We start from the raw sequence: 21928 nt of genomic DNA on the forward strand, positions 1-21928 counted from the left end.
GTTTGCTTTCCTCCATTTCTGTCATTTGTGACCTGTTTCTTTGTCTCCGCATTTTTTATGCTTCCCTGTGTTGGTAGAGTGGCTTTGTGTGCTAGGTGTCCTATAGGGCCCAGTGGCTCAGCCTCCCCAGTTACCTGAGGTGGACACTCTTGGTGCACCCCCTTGTGGGCTTTGTGCACAGTCTTGTTGTAGTTATGCCTTGATTGTTTTAGGTGTCACTGGGAGGAATTGACCTCCAGGCCAATTGGCTGTGAGAATCAGCTGTGTCTGCAGTGGGAGAACTTCTGTGCTGAAGACACCCTTCTGGGGCAAGACTTGCTTCAGTGGGGCTTTGGTGCTCACTGAGTCTGCCCCCTGAGTGTGTCCCTTATGGATCTGAGGAGTTGTAATTGGATGGTCCCACTCTGACCACTGGGCACACTGGCTTTTGGATCTCTAAAGAGGTGCTAATTTAGCTTCTGCCTGAGGCTACCCAACAGGAGTTACGGAGAGATCTGCAGATTCCCCTTCCTTTTTTGGGGTTTGGAGGTGCGCAGATGAGGCCCAGCTGTGAAGCAATGCAAGCTGTTATGGGGCCTTGGGCCTTCTCTTGGAAGTTCTGGGTCTGTTTGGCCCAGCTGCAGTTTGTTAGGTAATTTTCAGATTGCAAAGGGCCAGGGCATTCATATGCAAAAGCCTCTGCCGCAGCTTGGGTGGGGCGGGGTCTCAGGAAATCAACAGGGCGGAGCAAACAGCTATGGCTGCTCCTCAGTCCTACCCTAAGAGGCCCCGGGTCTCAGTGTCCCAGTAATCGCTGCAAGCACCTCTGAGAGAAAGCCGCCCTCGAGTTCCGAGTTCTGCCTGCTGCCAGACAGTCCAGTTTCTCCCCATATGAGTCTGGGTCCCCAGAGACTTCCCGGAACTGGAGTTCAGAGCAGTCGGGGGCTTGTGACTCCCTCCCAATTCAAAAAGATTCAAAAAGACAGCCGCGTCCTCAGTTGCCAGCCCTTGCCGCTTGCGCCTCGGTCCCTCTGCACTTTAGTTCCGTACCTGCTCTGAGTCTCAGTGTGCTTTTCTCTTTCCTTCTAGTTGTAGAATTTCCACTCAGCCAGCCTTCCTGTAGTTCTGGATGATGTATGTTTTGTCTTTTAGTTGTATTTTTGAAGTTGTTGTGGGAGGCAGCAATTTCCGGTGGTTACCTATGCCGCCATCTTGGTTTCTCCCCAGGGTGATTTTTAAAAACTTTTTGTTCGTGAACTTCTATTGTAGTTTTCCTTTTTTCTTTCTTTTTTTTTAAATTTTTAAAAATTTATTGATTTTTTTACAGAGAGGAAGGGAGAGAGAGAGTTAGAAACATCAATGAGAGAGAAACATCTATCAGCTGCCTCCTGCACACCCCCTACTGGGGATGTGCCTGCAACCAAGGTACATGCCCTTGACCGGAATCGAACCTGGAACCTTTCAGTCCCCAGGCTGACGCTCTATCCACTGAGCCAAACCAGCTAGGGCTTGTCCATTTTTCTTATTCTTTAGATGCACACAGTGACAATTTTGTTTGTCTTTTCCATTTAAGATTTGGGTAGCTGATAACCTTTTCATAATTCAAATGGAAATTGAGGCCTATTTATTTAAAAAAATATAGTATGGGGCAAAAGTAGGTTTACAGTAAACAAAACGCAGTTTATTCTTGTGTTATTTATTAATTATTAATGTATTTTCCATATGAACAACTGTAAACCTACATTTGCCCCACCCTATATATTTGTTTGTTTAATATATGTATTCTTCCCATTTAAAAGAACATTTGCTCTGTTTCTCATTGCAGTGCCTAGCACATAGTAGTCACTCAGAAGATGCTGGATAAGCCAAAGAGCTAATTATCCAGGTGGACTTGAACTGTCCATGTTCAAAAAATTGCATATTTAGATCTAATCTACCATTGATGGGTTTGTGGTTTATATATGCATCTTGGATAGCTGCGTATACACTTTTTCTTGTGGCTGTTGTCACACTTTAATCTAACTTGACTGATGGCCTTTCTCCTGGGTGGTAGGATTATGTACTGTTTGCTTCCATGGTGATGGTGGATTCCCTTTGCTAACCTAATCTGTCTGAATGATTTGCATCCTTGCTTTGTTGTCAGGTTTGCTAAGGAACGCAGGCTGCGGATATGGAGAGACTATGTGGCTCCCACTGCTAACTTGGACCAAAAGGACAAGCAGTTTGTTGCCAAGGTGAGTCATTCTCAGCATCTTGAGATGCATAGTGATTGTTGTAAGGCTATTGATAATACAGAAATTTGAACAATCAATCAAAAGCTGAAGCATTTTTATTTCAAGGCAAGCCAGTGGTGTGTAGAGGTATGCATGATCACACATGTGTGTTTATGGTAGGGGACTTAGACACCATAAGAACTTTAAAATTTCTTTTTGTAAATTTGCATAACTTCATTAGAAGTTCAGGTGTTAACGTTGTGGATATTGCCATTTTGAAATATCACTTATATTTTAGGGGTTCTTTTTGTCTGCTTAGAAAATGCATTCTTTTAGATTTCCTATGCCCAAATGTGTATGACCTCAAGTTTCTCTTTTGTTTTAGAACTCTCTTGGTTTTGGATTTTTTCTAATGTGATTTTTTTTTTTTTTTTGAGAGCTCTCCATTGCTGTGTCCTGGAATGGATTTCTTTGATGGAAACTAGAACTACTAAATAGATGATTTGGTTCCAGTAGTGGTCTATAAAGGTGTTTTTTTCTTGCCCTGGCTGGTGTGCTCACTGGTTAGACCATTGGCCCATGCACCAAAGGATTGAAGGTTCAATTCTTGATCAAGTACCTGGGTTGCAGGTTAGATCCTCAGCCTCAGTTGCAGTGCATTTGGGAGGCAGCCAGTGGATGTCTCCTTCCCTCACTTCCTCCCTCTAAAAATCATAAAGCGTTTTTCTTAGTTACAGGCTTTGGTACCTTGGTGGGGCAGACCTGTTCTCATTTTCCTCAAATGCTGTAATGTTTTCCATCCTATTTTTACTTTTGGCAAGAAATGCCGGACACTTTGTCTTTATGGACTAAAAGTGGTTAAATATTCATATCCTCTAACTGAGAGGTGGCTGTCCCAAATGTCGCCTAACAGTTTAATATGGAAAGCCACTAGGTGGCACTGTCAGCCTGAAAAATCCTGGAACGATGTATCTTAGAACAGTAAAATTTTAACAAAGTCTCTGAGGAATTGGCTGAATTTCTTCACTTTCTTTTTTTATGATGCTCAAAGGAATAGGTCACAGTGCTCAAGTGGTCCCTTTCCGTTTTCTAGTATATGGTTTCCAAGCAGTGGTCAGGTTAACCATAATTGCACCTTTTAGTGGACATCAGTGGGAGTAGTTCCTGGTTGGATACTCCCTATGCATTTTCCCATTCTGACCCAGACTAGGATGGGTCTTGGCTTTCTTGCTGTGTGAGGGCTGTGCTGGCTTAGAAACCTAGACATGGGTGGCTGCTCCACCTAATTAGAACTTACTGGGTTATGCTTATGTTTCCTGTAATCTCTTCTATTTGAAGACTGTAACTACACAGTGAAAGGATGATTATTCACTCAACAAGGGAGGCAGGCGTTTCGTTTTCACCATCATCACTTTGAGGGCTTGTGATACTAGTAATGCAGATGAAGGTCCCGTTACCATGTATTGTCCCTACCAGCCCCCTTCTCAGTTGTAGAGAAACCTAGAAGATTTTGAGGTTTTGGACCTTTGATAGTTGGGGAACTAAGGCATTGCTGAAGAAATTCAAAATATTAGGTGACTGAGTCAGTAGCTTTGTATTTATCTTAAACCTGACTTTATTGGTAACTAGAAAAGGGAGAGCTGGCTTTAGAAACATTTTCTTCATTTTAAAAATCCAGGATCCCAGGATTCGTTTTGTGTTTTTGGTCTTTTCTGTTTAGTTTTAAAACCTGGTGAGGGTTTTTTCATTACCATTACAGTGCCAGGATACAGGAGATTGCTTCTAATAACTATTTAATTGAGGATTATGATGAATAATCATTTTCCTGGAATATCTTAAATTTAGGTCATTTGGGTATAGGCCTGCTTAGAGAATAGAGAGAAAATGTGTTTGTAGGTAGATAAATAGTTTTAAAACTTTTTTGATTTTAAAACATTTTCAGCATTATTTTTGTTTTTAAAAGAAGAAAAAGCATAAAAAAGAGACGAAAAGACACTTATATTAGAAGAAACTACTATGACAGTTTTTTTCTTTTTAGCAAAGTTGACTGTCTACCACAGGGGTGGGCAAACTATGGCCTGAGGGCCGAGTTTGTCCCACCACTTGTTTCTTTATGGTCTGCAAGCTAAGAAAGGATTTTACATAGAAAAAAAAGTGATTTGTAGCACATGAAACTTAGATGCAATAAAAATTCAGAGTCATGAATAAATTGGAATGTAGCCACATCTGTCTGTTTACATATTGTCTGTAGCTGTCTTCATGATACAGTGGCAGAGGTGACCGGTTGTGAAACCATATGGCTTGTAAGGCTTAAAATATTTGCTTTCTGACCCTTTACAGAAAAGTTTGTTGACCCTTCATCTATACTTGACCTGCTCAAAGTGCCTTGATATTAGGAACTTGAGCCAGAATGTAAATCAAAGCATTGCTTCTTTTCATCAAGAAAAGCTTGCTACAGAAAAAATGTCAGCAGTGTTCTCAGCGATGTAGTTGATTTATGTTCCAGTACAAGCTCCTTATATCATTGCAGACTGGTAGCTACTTTTGAGTAGTACTGATCTGTAATCTCTTGTATATAATTTTTATGTTTGTAAGTTTTTATTTTAATAAGACTTTAAAGAACTCTGGCTTATTAAGAAATGAGCTAGTCCAGTTTTCCTCTCCCTTAAGGCAGCCATTTTAACTCTTGGCAATCCAGATCTCTGAATAGAATGTTTATATTGCTCTTTTTTAAGTTTTTCAGTGTTAGATATAACTTCTTCTCTTCACGCCATGAAAGATGAGGATTTAGTTTTTTCACTCATGCATACATATTCACGGGTGTGCGTGTAGTTTTACCTAATCCTTCCATTAGGACTTTATCATAATTCTGGTTCAATTAATATTCAAAGTTTGGTGGGGAAATACTAATCACCATTGAGCCACATAGCATATTATGACTACTTTTCATTTCCTGCACAATTCTTTGTTTTAACTAGAGTTAATAATTTTAAAATGTAGGTGTATTTTGTACATACGGATTAATTTAACCCTCAGAGTCTACTTGTCTAAACCTCTGAAGAGATTGATTTAGTCTGTTAATCTTATCTTTTCAACAGTACTTTTCAGGAGCCTTATGACCCGTACCAATCTGGACTAGTTCTTTTTCCTGATACAGAGCTGTCATCATTGGATTTCTTCACCGTTATCCTGGGGTGTGGTTTTTGTTGTTGTTTTTTTGCCTTATCCCTGGGTCGAAAATATGTTTTGCTGAATTCCATGGCTTATGCTGCTTTTTAAAAAAAATTTTAATTCTCACCCCAAAATATGTATGTTTGTTTTATTGATTTTATAGAAAGAAGAAGGGGTGGGGGGGGGGAGAGAGAGAGAGAGCGAGAAAGAGAAAAACATCGATGTGAGCGAGAAACATGGAACATTTGCCTCCCATATGTGCCTTGACTAGGGTTTGAACCCACAACCTAGGTATGTGTCCTGGTCAGGAATTGAACCTGCAACTTTTGGTGTATGGGACAACCCTCCAACCAACTGAGCCACTTGGCCAGGCTCCATGGCTTCTTTTGTACCATTTAATACTTTATTTTGGTGGCACAGATTCTCTACCTTCTTGGGAAAAAAGTGCTTGATAGGTAAATATTTTGAGACATTTCATGTCTATTCTATAATTACAATTTGATAGTTCATCTGGGTATAGAATTTTGTTAGAAGTTATTTTCTTTTGGAATTACGAAGACATTGCTTCACTGTTATTTAGCTATTAGAGAATTTTTGTTTTCTTGTTTTTTAGAGGTTTAAAAAGTCATTCTGATTCCCTGTCCTTGTATGATTTTTTTCTTTCTGCAAGATCTTAGCAAATCCTTTTTTTCCCTGAAATTTCAGTGATGCATTTTGTTTATGTGTGAACAGAGAGCTTTTTAAAAATTCTCTGAATGTTTTTCTTATTACTATTTTAAAAACAACATCTACTACTTGTTTCAGAAATGAATATCATATTAGCTTTCTGAGTAAATTATTATAATCTTTTGAAAAATTTCTTCTTGCATAGTCTATGTTCTCCAAGTTGTTTTTAATTCTCTTTGGTTATTTTGGCCCCTTATTTTTTCATATTAGAGGCTTTCTTTCTTTTTCTTTTCTTTTTTTTTTTTTTTAAAGGCTTTCTTAAATAAGAGGATTTCTCTTATTTAAGAATGAGATATTGAACACTGGGTCAGAAGCAGTGGACTTATGTATGGGTGCTTCTACCCTCCTAGCCCCCCCCCCCCCCAATATATTTTTATTGATTTCAGAGAGAGGAAGGGAGAGGGAGCGAGAGAGTGATAGAAACATCGATGAGAGAGAAACATTAATTGGCTGCCTGCTGCACACCTCCTACTGGGGATTAAGCCTACAACCCGGGCATGTGCCCTGACCGGGAATCGAACATTTGTCCTCTAAGTGCATGGGATAATGCTCAACCAACTGAGTCACACTGGCGAGGCCCAGGTGCTTCTTAAATAAGCTTTAAACCAATCCTAGTCTTGATGATTGGGGAAGTCTGCAGTATAAATCAGATTGCTATTGTGTTTGTCACCACTGTTTCCACCATACATCTGCATTCCAGCTTTCAGAGTTTTGTTGCTATATTCTTTTCTCCCATTAATTTTTGTCTTTTTGAGCTTATGGAAATAAAATAAAATAAAATTTCTTTATATTTTTAGAGGTATTTAAGGAAGGAACCAAAGTAAATGTTTGAGCTTGCTTCAGTTTGTAATTCTCCGTGCCATTGTGAGGCCACATCATAATTTATTTAACCAGTCTCCATAGGTTGATATTCATATAGTTTACCATTTTTCCATTATTTAGAAAATGGAATAAATCTCTGTGTAAAGGACAGTTATTTCCTCAGGAATATTTTGGACCATATTTGCCAAATAGCTCTTTAGCAATGTTAACAAGTGTATACCCCTCTGTATGTTCATTTCCTAATACGTTCTAGAACAGAGGTCGAACACCTTCTTAAAGGGCCATATAATAAATATTTTAGGTGTTAAGGGCCATATAGTCTCTGTTGTAGCTAATCAATGCTGCCACCATAGCAAGAAAACAGCTATAGACATATCATGTGTGAATGACTGTGCGTGGCTGTGTTCCAATAAAACTTTATTTATAACAGTAGGCAGTGGGCTGGATGGCCCTTGGACCATACTTTGCCAACTCCTGTTATAGAACATGGGATAGCAGCAGTAAATGTAAAAGGAAAAAAATGATCTGTATTTCTTTTCACAACCTAGAGCCCAACTGCAGTTTTCTAGTCATTTTACCTGATTTAAAATGTCTGTTAATACCAAGAAAACCTAAAAAGGTCCTGAGATGCCAGGGTCCTTCAAGAACATAGTCTGACAGACCCACTTTTTGCTGAATGATTCTGCTTTGAGGTGACTATAAGGCCTGAACAATTAGAGGTTCTCTCTTTAGCAGTCACCCTGTCTCCTAGGAATTATTTGCTCAGAGAACAGCAAAATAGCCTGAAAAGCCCAAGAAAGGTGACCCATGAACTCTTTAACTGAATGCCTCTGGGACACTGTAGGTGATTTCTGGAACTGATGCAACACTGTAGGTCAGACTGTTGACCAAGAGTCTCGCTTCTGAGAAATTGGAAACTCAGCCAAGTATTCTCTTGATACACGTGGCCTACTGAAAGCCCGGTTTCCATTCTCTGCTCAAGCAGCTTCACTTCTTAAGGAAGGAAATGCAAGGGAGGGCTCTTCTTGTCTCTCCAGGTTAGCAGAGAAGCATGTTCACTTCACAGTGATTAGCTGAGCCTGCTTGAGACTTTTGTGCCTGTCGTGGCTTGCCAATTTCCTGCCTGCCTTCCCTGTGGCGTTTTAGCTGATCTGTGCTGTTTGTAGCCATATGGTCCCCTGAGCACGTGGCCTGGCTTCCCTGTCCCTTCTGCTGTATGCTTAGGTCTTGCAGATTTCACAGTCCTGAATAACGCAAAGGGGTGGGGTGGAGGGGCAGTGGTGAGGAGTGGCAGCGTGTCCTCAGGAGGTGAGTCTTCTCACTCCCCTGCCTTGTGAGGGGCCTCTAGTTTGGTTCTCTGAACCAATTGATTACTTAAAAACACGGAGCCCTGGAAGCGGTGCTTTGAGGGAAGTGGTTTCTGCTTTCAAGGAGTTTACCCTTTGGGGCTCTGACTGGGAGATTGCCCTATGTAGTGAACTGTTTGGTATTGGTGGCCATGTCCAGTTTTGGAGGTGAAATTATAAGCTATCCCTGAATGTGGTAGATTCTGGTACTTAATTGATTTGGTCCTGATTATTTTTTGCTGTGTGTCCAGGCATAGCTTTGAAAGGAATTCATTATTATGTCTCTCTAAGATGGTTCTTAAGCAGGGTTGGTTGCAAGATACTTGTTAATATTTTTGGCATTATCTAGACTTTTCCATTATATTCCCATTTGGTAATGTGGAGAGAACAAAAAAATACTAGCTACTTCCTTGACTTTTTGTCGTAGGGCTTTTAGATGAAGTTGTGTTGAGGATCTGGTTGGGAAGGTGGTCTCTGTTATGCCAAAAGAGATCAAGAGTTGGTGTATACCACAAAAGCAAAATGAAAAGCAGCTCTGAGATGAGATGTGCTCTTATCGTCAAACTGCAGAATAACTACAACCATGAAGTTAGAATCAATGCTAAAATGATGATGCTAAGTAATATACTTGAGTATTTTAATAAAGTGTGTCTTCTTAAAAAAAAAAAGACTTGGTTTATAGCTTAAGTTAGCAAACTAATTACCGATAAGAAAAGAAAATGGTTGAATTAGAAAAGATTTGTAAAAAAAATATTTACTTGGCTTTTTAATTTGGGACTTTATTTTTTGGAATAGTTTTAGATTTACAGAAAAAATGGGCAGATAGTACACAGAGTTCCGCATTACCCTACCCCCCTCCAGTTCCCCCTACTATTATCTGACATGAATATGGCACATCAGTTATAAGTGGTACACCAATATTATGTTATTTTCAATGGAAGTCCATGCCTGAGTCAGATTTCCTTAGATTTTCTCTAATGTCTGTTTTGTGTTCCAGCATCCCATCCACGATAGCACACTGAATTGAGCTGTCGTGTCTCATCAGGCTCCTCTTGGGCATGGCAGTTTCTCAGACTTTCTTTGCATTTGATGACCTTGGCAGTGAGGAGTCCTGGTTGGGTGTTTTGTAGGATGCCCTTCTGTGGGAATTTGTCTGATGTCTGGTTTCCTTTGAAGTACTTGTTATAGTGTCCAGTCCGTTTAATCATGCGTAGGTGCCTAGAGGTATTTGCATCAGGAAATTGTGTGCTTAGTATTCATTTTGTCAAGGACACAGGGTAGCAGCTGTACTCTTCTGGGGGACGGAGACGGGGCTATGTAGGACTCCAGGCCATTGCTATGATAGTTGTGGGGTATTCCTTATTTCACCCACGTTGGGTGTTGCTTCAGTAGTATTTACAGGATTCGCTTTGGGGAGAAAGACATAGCATACATGCCTTGGGACCAGGAGATGCAGCTGGATACCATGATTTCAGACAGTAGAAAGGGTATTCCCTGCTGGTGCCTATAGAAAGCCCTTTTTGGGCTGCTGGTCCTTTTATTCCTATCTGGCACTGGTAATTTAGTTAGCTTTGGGAATACCAGAAGTTGTGTCTGGGGAGTTAGGCTGAGTGTCTCTATAGCTCAGGAGGCTATTGTCGGCTCTTTTTGTTCATTTTATATGCACTGCAGGATTTTAAGAAGCTGAACAGCTCTTCACCGCCCAGTGATCACTGTGGATGGGCTCTGCAGTTGGGAGTGTGGCAGGAGGCCAGAGATGGGAATGGATGTCCCTTCCTTGCCCCTGACAGCACTCCGCACTTCTCTTGACTTGTGGCAGCCCTTAGCCTACGGTCGTCATTATTAAACCACTCCTTTTTCCATTTATGATTGGGCTTCAAGAAATGGTGAGGGATTCAGATTCAGGGCATGTATTTTGAGTCCAGTTAGTGGCTTTTTCAGTGTAGATTTCTGCTCCTGTGCCTTAGGTTATCTCCGCAGTGATGGCGAACCTATGAACTCATTTTTTTTGGTTGATTTTTCTTTGTTAAATGGCATTTAAATATATAAAATAAATATCAAAAATATAAGTCTTTGTTTTACTATGGTTGCAAAGATCAAAAAATTTCTATATGTGACACGGCACCAGAGTTAAGTTAGGGTTTCTCAAAATGCTGACACGCCGAGCTCAAAAGGTTCCCCATCACTGTCCTAGAGTGTGTGGTGTGGTGTGGTGGTGGATGTGTGGGTAGACTAAGTAGGAATCTGTAGCTGTGGAGAAAGTGAGCGATGTGGGAATATTTAGATTATCCTGATGAAAAGCACATAAGAAATCTCACTGTTACAAATGTGCTTTGTCACGGTGCTGATGTGCAGGCTTTGGGTAGAAACCACTCTGCATTTTACCTATTGCATAGTATGTGACCAGAGCCACTCTTATTGCCTCTTCCATGCCTCAGCTCTGGAGCCGCTTGTTCTCCGGACACTAATGACACCATTTACAGAGGAATAATAAGTCATAAATCCCCCTTAAATACACACACACGACACACACACGCACTCCCCATTCACCCCTTCACCAGAAAGCCAAACCTCATTTAGCTGGCAGCGTCAGAGTGTGCAGGTCTTGAAGAGGAGGTTTCTAATCAGGGAGATGCCAAGCAGAGAGAGTGTGCTGCTGAGGCCGGAAATTTACAGCTTCAGGAATTCATTCGCTGCCGCCGCCGCTGCTGCCGCTGCTGCCGCTGCTGCCACTGCTGTAGAAACTACTGCTAACGCATTACAGGGGGTGACGAGCACCAGTAACTTGTCATAGGGGCAGGCTTATATCTTCACATTCTATAATCCGGGGGTGAAGGTGTGAACACTGTGATACTTTCCCTGGTTTTATTCCTCTCTGAGCATGACTAGGAGAATGTCTAGATATTCCTCATGTCTTGATTATACGAATTTCTCAATGTTTTTGGCAATTGACAATTTAATGAGTTAGTTTTGGTGCGAGAGGAATGTGTAGCTCTGTTCATCATTGAGATTTAGGAAATGAGTGTTCATTTGAGATGCCTAATTACTCTATTGTCCTTTAGGCCAGTGGTTCTCAACCTTGGCTGCACATTAGAATCACCTGGGAATCTTTTTAAAATCCTGATTTCTGGGCCTCATCCTCCGGAAATTCTGTTTCTTTGTTATGGGGTGGGGCCACAACATTTTTAAGTTTTCATGGACATGTTTTTGTGATTGGGCTGGCATAAGGGGCTCTTTGATTTGATTTGGAGGGTCCTATGCCCTTTGGTACCACCCATACATAGGTAATCAACCCTGACCTTGACTTGGTCCTGGTGTGACCAAAGACCATGGTTTTGATTACCCTTGGACCTCACCAAGTTTTTCTGACCAGGTGAGTTATAGTCCCTGGCTGTTTGGTTTTGAGTGGTTAGCCTTTGTGATGATCAGATCTGTGGCTTTTTGCTGCTTTCACGGTTGCAAGTTAATCTTAGGTATAATGGGGAGAGGATGAAGGGAGTCAAATATATGGTAACAGAAGGAAACTAGACTTTGGGTGGTGAGCACACATTGAGTATATACAGATGTTGTATTATAATGTACATCTGAAACTTATATAATGTTATCAACCATTGTTACCCAATACATATAATTTTACAAATATATAATTTCCCACTCCCACCCCTTTCCTGCCCAATCTACTTAGGTGTTTAGACTTTCATTACTTTTCCAGTCACTGATCTGGTTTTCTGTACATGATTTCTATTACCTGTGGTCGTAAAACCATGAATGTCTCCATCCAGCAGCCCTACTCAGTCTTCCATGGATTTACAGCTCATTTCTAACTATCATCTTTTTTCCATTCTTTCTGTTTGATGGCACTTTCCTCCTGCTGTTTCCTCTTATGTATCATTTCCTGCTTGTTTTGTTTTTTGCTCTTCAGGTTGTCCTTTAAATCACTCTTTTTGGTGTGTGTGGCTGGTTCTTTGGCAAAAGGTAAAAGCCATTTTGGAGGAGTGTGCGAGTAAATAAATGGGTATATTTGTTTTCAAAGATCTGAATAGTTAACAAGGGCTCTTTTATCCATAGCAAAGGAGAGTCTAGCTCTTTTTGTTTCATTTGGGAAGTTCTACCCTCAAAATGCAGTGGCAGCTGACCCTGTAGTTTGCTTGGCTGTCTGTTCGATCCTGATGGGACCTGACTGAAGCCTGGAAGGGGTGGTTTTGATTCTGCCTGTGAGGTGGATGGTGACCTGTTTTGTAATCAGTAGCTACCTTGTAGCAAAGTGTTGTTTGCAAAAAGGAAGAAACAGCCCTGTAACAACAGGCTCGGAGTATAATTGGGTGAATTATAGACTGCTGGCTGAATTGTGGGTTTCACTGGAATTTTATTCTGTGCACATTAGTAGGGTATCCTGATAACCTCCACAGAGGAATATTTGTACTTTCGCCCTTCAAATAGTTATCCTTGTAAATTATCTCAGACTGGAAGTTTATCATTTTCAGCTGAGAGTGGGGTCCAGCGGCACTGATTTGGGGCTCTAAAACAAAGATGACCATAGTAGTGCTCTGAAAACGTGGCTTTTAGAGTAGCTGAAGTAATGTCTTAGCAATTTAATGTTTCTCCCTCTGAGATTAACATCTTTTCCACGCTGAGATGACAATTCTTTTTGCCCTTCACTTGTTTTTTATTTTTCTGCTCTCTCTTTGGGCATCCTACTTTGCTTCTTTCTCATCTAGGGCTGGTACCTTCTTCTAATCCAGCTCTTGCCTCTTTTCCTAGATTCACATTGAGATATAGGGATTGATTTTAGTTTAGATCCTGTTTCCAGGAAAATCTTCAATAACACGTAGAGACTGGATTTCCAGTTCGTAAGCTTTGTAGTTAACCACATGTCTTGGTCAGGGAAAAGATAAAAAAGATTGACTATCTTTGTGAATGCTATAGACTCCGCTCTTGGAGAAATCATAATCAGGTCTTTGGGGCCTGGCAATTGTAGCATAGTTTTTCGAACATTGTTGCCTCATGATGGATGATATTAGATCTGCCTCAGTGACTATTGATCTCACTTTTTTTCCCTGTGACTGGCGAAAGCCTTGTTCCATAGCATGTGTGCTACGATTCTCTGGGCCATTGAAGTAGGTTTAAGCAGTTTCCCTTCATGTCCACAGGTGATGCAGGTGCTGAATGCTGATGCCATTGTTGTGAAGCTGAACTCCGGTGACTACAAGACCATCCACCTGTCCAGCATCCGACCACCGAGGCTGGAGGGGGAGAACACACAGGTAAGAAAACAGTAGGGAAGCAAGTAGGGAAGCAGTGAAGCTTCTCTTCAAAAACCAAATAGAAGGAGCTGGAGAATTAGTTAAATGTGATACATATGTCTGAGAATTCCAGAGGAAACGTATTTTAAATCTCCAAAGTATTTCATAATATCTGAAACCTAGCAGACCTCAGTTTGTCCTGACTCATACTCACTGCTCTACTTTATTATGGATGGGCACTGCTGGCATTCTTTCCTTGGGGGCTTGAGAGGAGTTACGGTTGGGGTATGTGAGATGGTAGGTGTGTTTTATTAGTGAGATCTTGTTTCTCTGAGAATAGGAGAGAGAAGGTCCTTGTAGTGCGTCCCATTTCTGCTGTTCATTTTAATGAGATAGGCCCATTTGTTTTTGCTCTAGGAAGAAATGAATCTTGCTATATATATTCTCTGGGTTCACCTATTCATCTTTTGCAAGTGGTAACTATAATTATTAGTTACACTGTTTTGTGTTATTTGTTGGATCTTCTGGCAGCATAGGTGCTTACCTAACCAGTGTGGGTGATTTTGAGAAATTATCTATAATAATAAAAGCATAATATGCTAATTAGACCGGACACCCAAACGACCTTGACCTTCCGGGCGTCCTTCCAGATGACCTTTCGGACGAAGTTGGGGCTGCGAGGGCCAAGCCCCTTGCACGAATTTCGTGCATTGGGCCTCTAGTGCTTAGGATAAAAACTATATGAATTGGTAGTCTTCAGACAGTTTTGTTTTAAATTTTGAGGCCATTTTCTTCCCATTGTTAGAGTTATGAGAGGTTGGGAATAGGGATCGAGGTTGAATTTTTTTTGTCTGCCTATGTGTTGTTGTTACAGATACCTTTACATCTCCTATTTTTGCCCTCTAATAACTAAAGTGTGCAACTGTGTTGATTGGTCACAGAACTGGGTTCTCAGTGAGAGCCAGTGACACAGGCAAGTGTTCGGACAGTTTTCATAAACTAAACGATGTGGCTGGAATTGTGCTCTCTGCTTTGTAGTTCTAAAGATGTGAAATTTGCTTTTTTGTTGTTTTGTAGGTCCACATGATTTGGTACACTTACAAGTTGAAATTCATGCCTTGTTTTCATTTGCATGAGAGTTTACAGACAGCCCATAAGAGTAAAATGAAAATATCATGATTGTCTTTTGAATTAGATTATGCATAAGAAACACATACAGGATGGGTTCTTTGAATGTCTGGCCAATCAGTTCATTCTCTCCCTTTTTCCCCCATGGAGGAGGCAATTTAATGCAGCAAACAGTATTGTGGTAACGTGGAGAATTTAAATGCCTGAAAGCCTAAGAAATGCCAAAATAAGTTTCTCTTAGTAACTGTAGCTCTGCTTCATTGCACAGAGTAAATAAATATCTCCAATTTGATCAGTATTGGGAGTAGTCCACAATTCTGCATCTGTGCCATGCAGTTGGAATTAAGGTTCCCACAGCAACCACAACTTTGAAATTCTTGAACGTTAATTTTTGTGCCTGCATCATCAGCCAAATGCATTATGTTAATGTAGGCTATGTAGCTGAATTTTAAGAGGCTTTTGGGGGGTAGGAGTGTTATAGCTTAGGTAGGATGACAGCAGGTTTTCCGGAGTAAGAAGTGAACTATTACTGAGGGTTTTAGTTTTTCCAGGATCCTTTTGAACTCTTCAGGGTATAATTGGATAGATTTCCCCTAGCTTCAATGGACAATGAGAAATGGTTGGAATATATGTACTAGTTTAGGCTTTAGAATTCCTTGTTCTTTACCCCAAGGTAAAAAAAAAAAATTTTGCTCCTGAGAATCTTAGTCCATTTTCAGAAAGTTCTAAGTAAGGCTTATCTCTAAGAGTCTACAACATATGGCTTTTGATTGACATGAAGAATGATTTCCCTTCTTTGTTCATTCAGTTCCTTTAGAGCAGCAGTTCTCAACCTGTGGGTTGCGACCCCTTTGATTGTGAGAGGGCTGTCCGACTGCTGGTTAAGGCCCGATCCCTGTATGTGGGATCGGGCCTAAACCAGCAGTCAGACATCCCCCGAGGGGTCCCAGATTGGACGTAGGCCGGGCTGAGGGACACCTCCCCCCCCCCGCATGAATTTTGTGCACCGGGCCTCTAGCAGATGTATAATATTCATGTAGGAATAAAAATCACCTGGAGATCCCAGTGAGGATATAATTATGTCTGTAATGACAAGGCAAACAGGCATCCAACTCCTTGGGGTCTTTGGTTTCTAGTATTCTTTACTGTATACCAACTGTTATTATCCAAGGGAAGACCAGTTGAGTACTCAAGATGTAGATATTGGTGCCAGAACTCTGTTAGTCCATATGGCACCCTTGTAACAAATAAGAGAAGGTTATTCCTTCCTCCCCGCAGCCTCATGTCAGGGCACATGGTTTGACAAACAAGGGAGGCTGAATTTCAGCTCCCATTTGCCTTTGTCCCCTTGGCCAGGTACCCTTGAGTAAGGCACAAAGTGCCCAAGAATATGTGGCTATCCTAGTTAGAACAAGGCCGGTAGACTCTCCAATGAGAATGTTGAGGGTTGTTTAGGAATTGGGGGGTGATCTTGTAGTGGCAGAAACACAGAGTGCTTGAGTCCTATTTGGAGACTACGGATGGACTGTGGAGGGTGTTGAATAAAACACTCAGGAGATTACCTTCCATCTAATTTTTGGACACTTTCTGGAGGTCACTGGCTTTAAAATGGAGAAAAAGATACCCTGACAGCTTATGGTATTGGAACTTGTTCTGAGCAGAGTGGGAGAAGGTGCAGATTAAGAATCTGGAGGGGTAGGTAAGGAGGGCAAGTCTAGCTTCCTCAAGGGCAGGCAGATGGCGTGCAGTGACTCCCTACCAGCTCCCAGATGATGACCCAATGGGGCTTGCCCTTCAAGTAAGGAAGGAGAGATTTCTTTCAATGTTTATCTTCCCCAAACCCTAAAGCCCCTAATAACATGTCATCAACTAATATAGATCTACTGAGACATCTATATATTGTGGGGATAGTCAGGCAAATTAGATTTTCCTTTTTTTTGTACAGAGACTAGTTCATTTCTCTTGAATTATACATAGAAGCAAGAGGTTTTGCCCTAGGCTAACTGTATACTACTACTTCCCTCTTTTGATTACTTTCTAATTGCAGCCAGAGAAAGGGCTCTGGACAAAACAGCACAATCAAAGGAACTGTTTTCACCCTAGGCAATTGCTTTCCAATAGTACCCTGTATTTCATTCTTCAGATTTTGGTTAGAACCTGATTTGTTGCTTCAAAGTATGACAGGAGTTAAAAGCAAGGGTGTGTAATAGTTTCCTCAGAAAGAGTACAATTGGATGGCTGATGCTGCTGATGCTGATTCTGTGGCGCAGTGCTTTTGGATTATTCAGTATGAATCCAGAGTTGACTCTTTAGAGATGTTAACTCCTTCAGGCTGAGAGCCATTTTGGATGCTGATGTGGTGTTCCTGCGGTACAGTCTACGTTGGGATCCCGGGGGGATTGGTTCCAGGGCCCGCTGTGGATACCAAAATCTGTAGATGCTAAAGTACCTTATGTAAAATGGTGTAATGTCCTAACCGGTTTGGCTCAGTGGATAGAGCGTTGGCCTGCGGACTGAAGGGTCCCAGGTTCGATTCCGGTCAAGGGCATGTACCTTGGCTGTGGGCACATCCCCAGTAGGAGTTGTGCAGGAGGCAGCTGATCGATGTTTCTCTCTCTCATCGATGTTTCTAACTCTCTATCCTCTTTTTAAAAAATAAAATGGTGTAGTGTTTGCATATAACCTAAGCACATCCTCCCATATACTTTAAATTATTTCTAGAGTATTTAGAATATCTAGTACAATGTAAAAGCTCTGTAAATCAGTTGTTATGTTTAGAGAATAATAGCAAGAACAAAAGTCTATACATGCTCAATACAAATGTAACCATTGTAGGCCAGACTACATAGTACGTGTCAGCAAAAACAACGTTTTTCTTTTCCCAAATATTTTTGATTCGTGGTTGGTTGAACCCACATGATGTTGAACTCACTGTTACAGAGGGCAGACTGTATAGTTGATTTTATCCAGTTGTTTGCTACAAAGAAACAAGTGCTAAGTCTTGGAGAAAGGCTCTGGGTTTCTGAGTTACTGCCTTAGAGGAGATAACACATTGTGCAGTCTCAGGACTTCCTAGAGAGCAAGTGGCTTTGATGTGAAACTGGAAAACCTAGTGCTCTATTGCCCAGGGCTGCTGTGAGCTTTGTGTTACACTTGCGGTGTTAATGACAATGGAAATACATACCCTTGGCATCCGATCAAGGTGCTGACTTACTCCTCCATGAAGCCTGCTCATGCAGTGCTATTGTAGTGAACCAGGATATAGGAGCTGAAATTTACCTTGAAAACAGGCACATCATTTACTCTACCCCCAGGTGTTAAGTGTACAAAGTGTGCTTTCATTTGCAGGGCTTTTCTCTTAAACTTCTTTCCTTAGCTTCTCTCTCTCTCTCTCTCTCTCTCTCTCTCTCACACACACACACACTCACACACTCACACACTCACACACACACACCTACCTGCACCCCTATCCCTACCTGCACCCCGATCTACACCCCTTCAGCTTGGACCTCTGGTAAGTATGGAAAGGTGGAGCCTCTCATCTCCTAGCCCTGTGCTTTCACCTTGTACTCATTTTCATCACCCTCTCTTTCAGCCTCTTCCCTGTGAACTTATTTACCACATAAATGTTCTTTCATAGCAGGGTCTTTAAATATTCAGACCTGGGCACTAAAAGGTCAGTTTTATTAAAGCTGCAATCTGCCTGATCTTCCAGTGCCCTTGCTGCCTTTGGATGGGGAAGCTGTTTCCAAGCCTCACCCCACTGGGTCTTCTATGTAGGCAGTTGACGGTAGACGAAGCTGCAGGTAGGCATATTATGAGTGATGCCCTGGGATTCTTAAGGGCTTTTTGTCAGAAGCAGAGCAGTTTCAGGTGCTAATAACTCCATTCGTTGCACAGGGCCCCAGGGTCCTTTGCCATTTAGACACGATTAAAAGCGGTTCTCAACCTATTCCCTCCAGTTTAGATTTCTGAAAGCAAGATGACTGGTCCCTCCGGACCCTAAAGCAAATGATGCTGCCACTTAGATGCACACCAGCAGAAAGCTGTGGGGCTGCGTTCCTAAGTGAAGCGGGCGAACCAATAAGCCCACTGACTGTGATCTCCCACTTGTGACGGAGCATAAGGCAAATAGTGAATTAGAGAGGGACTCCAGCTTGGCATTACGGACCTTGGAGAGAAGCAAAAGCTCTTTGAAATGGATATAGCATTTCACCGGTTTCCAGTGGGGAGATTTGGGGACTGCAGCGGTGTGATCAAAAGACAGACTGAGAATATACCAGAGCGCTGGCAGAGGCATTCTATATGCCTCAGATTTGTTTGATCTGGGCGTTTCTGAGAAGAACGCTTGAAACTGTCTTTGTTAGAGGACTGAAAAAATTATGAGAAGACTATGGGTGGGTCTTAGCTCGTCTTTTTAAGATTTCAGGATATGTAAAAACACTCATATGTAGGTACAACCTGCTTTTTGGCTGGAGAGGTCACTGGGGGCAGGCCTGAATCAAGGGGGAGGTAAAGACATTTGGTATTTGGGTAGATTGCAGAGTTCCTAAAATGTACATTCATTGATCTTTATAGTGAATTGTGACCTGGAGAAGACAGCAAGAATCTATCTTATTTCCCTTTGATTTGCTTTCTTCTCCCTATTACAAATTATATTTTCTTTTGTTTCCTTTAGTTAATGCATTCCCTTCCCCATGATCTTGCCTGTTCCCTCTAAATACTTTTTGTGGGATTTTAGCATCTTCTAGTGGTTCTTGGGCATTAATCTTTCCCTGAACCATGTACATTTACCTCTTGCAATCCATCTCTTTTTCTCTCTCGTCTCTCTTCATTTAATCATCGCCTTTACACAGTTCTCTATTTTCAATTTATCTAAAACTTTCTGCTGCTGGTGTGTTCATATTTCTTGCCTCTTTTCAATCCTGTGAGCCACAGTAATTCTCTGTTGTTTCTTACATTGACAGTCGCATCATATTTACTGTCCTGTGACCATTTAACATAGTTCTGTGCTCAGGTAACCCTTTTCCTTGCGCTGGTTCTTGAAGGTGCCTTTTGCCCCAAGATTTCCATACACATAGTACTTCCCACCTCCTTGTCAGCCTGTTCTACTTATTAATGTCGGGGCCTGCTTTCCACTGTGAAGCCTAAACTACTCTGAGGGCTGGAATGGCATGGTTTTCTCAGCTTCATATTCTTTCTTTTTCAGAATCTTGCAGTGTGATGTAAACACAGCAAGTATTTAATGTTCAAATCTAAATATCTGCTGAGGTTCAAGACCAAATCCATATATTGCTTTTGAGTGGCATCTGACTATCAGTTTATTGCTAATCTCCTTAACTGCTTCTGATAGATAGCCATTCCAACTTGAGCCAGTGTGTCAACTTCCACTCCCATTTTCCTATTTCCTAATTGGATTACTTGTTCTGATGGCCAGGTCACACGTGGCTTAGTTTTCTATAGACACTTCCTTTCCCCACTCCTAGTTTGTCTGGTTGCTGCCATTGTGTTGACCAGCCCTGCCTCTCTGGGAGGTGGCTTTCCTCCTAGTGGTATTCCATTAGCATAGTGCAGAGTGGCTGCAGTCTACCAGAGGGGTTAATGTCAGGATTTTAAGTGCTTTTGCAGATTGGTCCCCAATTGACATTCTTTTAACACCTCTACTCTTACTCGGGCTTTCCCAAATATTCTTCTTTCAGAGCAGTTTAGGTGTCTTGATTCATTGACGTTTTTAGGTGCATGTTTTCCCTGAGGGCTATATATTTTTTACTTTTGTCGACCTTGTTGGTTGTCAGATTATTTCTTTGCTTGGAACTAATTTTAAAATCAATTATGCTTTCCTTTCATCTTTCTCTATTTATGAGGTACTGATTGCAGAGCGACATACACTGTGTTTAGATAAATTACCTTTTTTTCATATTATTTTCTATTCAAAGCAAGTTTAGTGCAGTCCTCCAGTGTCTTGCACTTCTGCAGGCCATGCTATAGGTTTCACTTCTTGGTGGGCTAATTAGCTTTGTCCTGGGAAAATTTTGTTCATTTCAAAATCCAGACATTTAAGTTCCTCATATCTCATAGCACTATGGATCTGGGGAATTATTTTTATTAGCAAGGTGTCTATAATTTTAGAAACTAAACCTCTAATCTTGCCGAGTGTGTGTATTGTGGTCATAGGGTAAACTTTAGACTGGATGATATATTCTGGATGAAGCAGCATCAGTTCATGTCACTGTTTTGGAAAAAGCTTTTCAGAACTGAGACTAGAGGGGAAGCTGAAGGACACAGATGCTTGCTTTTTTCCCCTAGCAAATGACAGGCCTGTTGCATAGGCATATTTTTGATGCCACTTCATTTCAGCACTCCTTTGAAAATCTGCGGCCTGTTTCTGGGTTGTTTGCATTAATCTCACCATCTACTATGCTGTCAGTCTGTTTTTGGCTGCAAATCCCTTTGCCTGATTCAGGGTTGTGTGTGTTGGTGGCCACCTGGGCATGTTGCTGTTTCCCAGGAGGATCTCTTCAGTTGAGCTCTGAAGGCCTTTGTATTCCCGACCTTTTCATCTCTCTTCGGGAAACCAGTTGATGTAGACTCCTTCATCCTTGTGTCACCGTATTTGGCCCTTCGTGAGGCTGTGCAGAAGCATCCCCTTTATGTGCACATCTGCACCTTTTGTTCAGACAATGATCCCAGAATTTGGGTGCTTCTCTGTCCTGCTGATTCTGGATAAACCGTATAATGGATGCCTGTAGTTTCTATTTCTCCCTTAAAATGCCTCCTCCCCTTCCCTACTCAGTTTGATTTTTCTGGGTAAAGTAGATTTCTCATTTCTTCACATGTGTTGCTAGGTCACTGCCCAGCACATAATGGATACTCACATGCTCATAGTATGTCTCATTGCATGCTCATTGGTGGGCTTTACTCACTGTTCATCATTTGGGGAGGGGTAGGTAGGCAGAGTACTGACACTTGACTTTCTGAGTCGACCACTCTGCCTCTCCTAGGACAGTTTTCCTTACTCCTGGGGAGGCTGGAAGGAAGGTTGTGCTGTTCTCTTTTGTCAGGTGGTCTGGGATGAGGAGGAAGCCACATTCTTACTCACATGGAGCTGCCTTTAGTATCTGCTTATCCAGCTGGAGGGGCTTGTTTTAGAAGCTATAGGTGGATCTCTGCCAAGGCAGAAGCTGTAGGTGGATCTCTGCCGAGGGGCCGCCATGTGCTGCGTGCCCAGGGCGCCCTTTCCAGCCTGCCTGCTCCCTCAGGCCCTGGCTGGAGGCTGGTCCCTGTGGGTGGGGGTGGAGCC

The 21928-nt window shown here is 41.7% G+C and overlaps 1 protein-coding gene across 1 annotated transcript in view; it reads left to right on the forward strand.

Annotated features, from left to right (window-relative positions):
- The window catches only part of SND1 (staphylococcal nuclease and tudor domain containing 1), a 445445-nt gene that overhangs the window by 45048 nt on the left and 378469 nt on the right, over positions 1-21928 (forward strand). Inside the window, exons 9-10 of the mRNA XM_005879181.2 lie at positions 2123-2213; positions 13408-13521. Of these exons, the coding sequence (XP_005879243.1) occupies positions 2123-2213; positions 13408-13521 (205 nt within the window). The remainder of the gene's footprint in view (positions 1-2122; positions 2214-13407; positions 13522-21928) is intronic.

This window comes from Myotis brandtii, unplaced genomic scaffold (genome assembly GCF_000412655.1).
Source record: "Myotis brandtii unplaced genomic scaffold, ASM41265v1 scaffold587, whole genome shotgun sequence".
In the NCBI taxonomy this organism is placed as follows: Eukaryota; Metazoa; Chordata; class Mammalia; order Chiroptera; family Vespertilionidae; genus Myotis; species Myotis brandtii.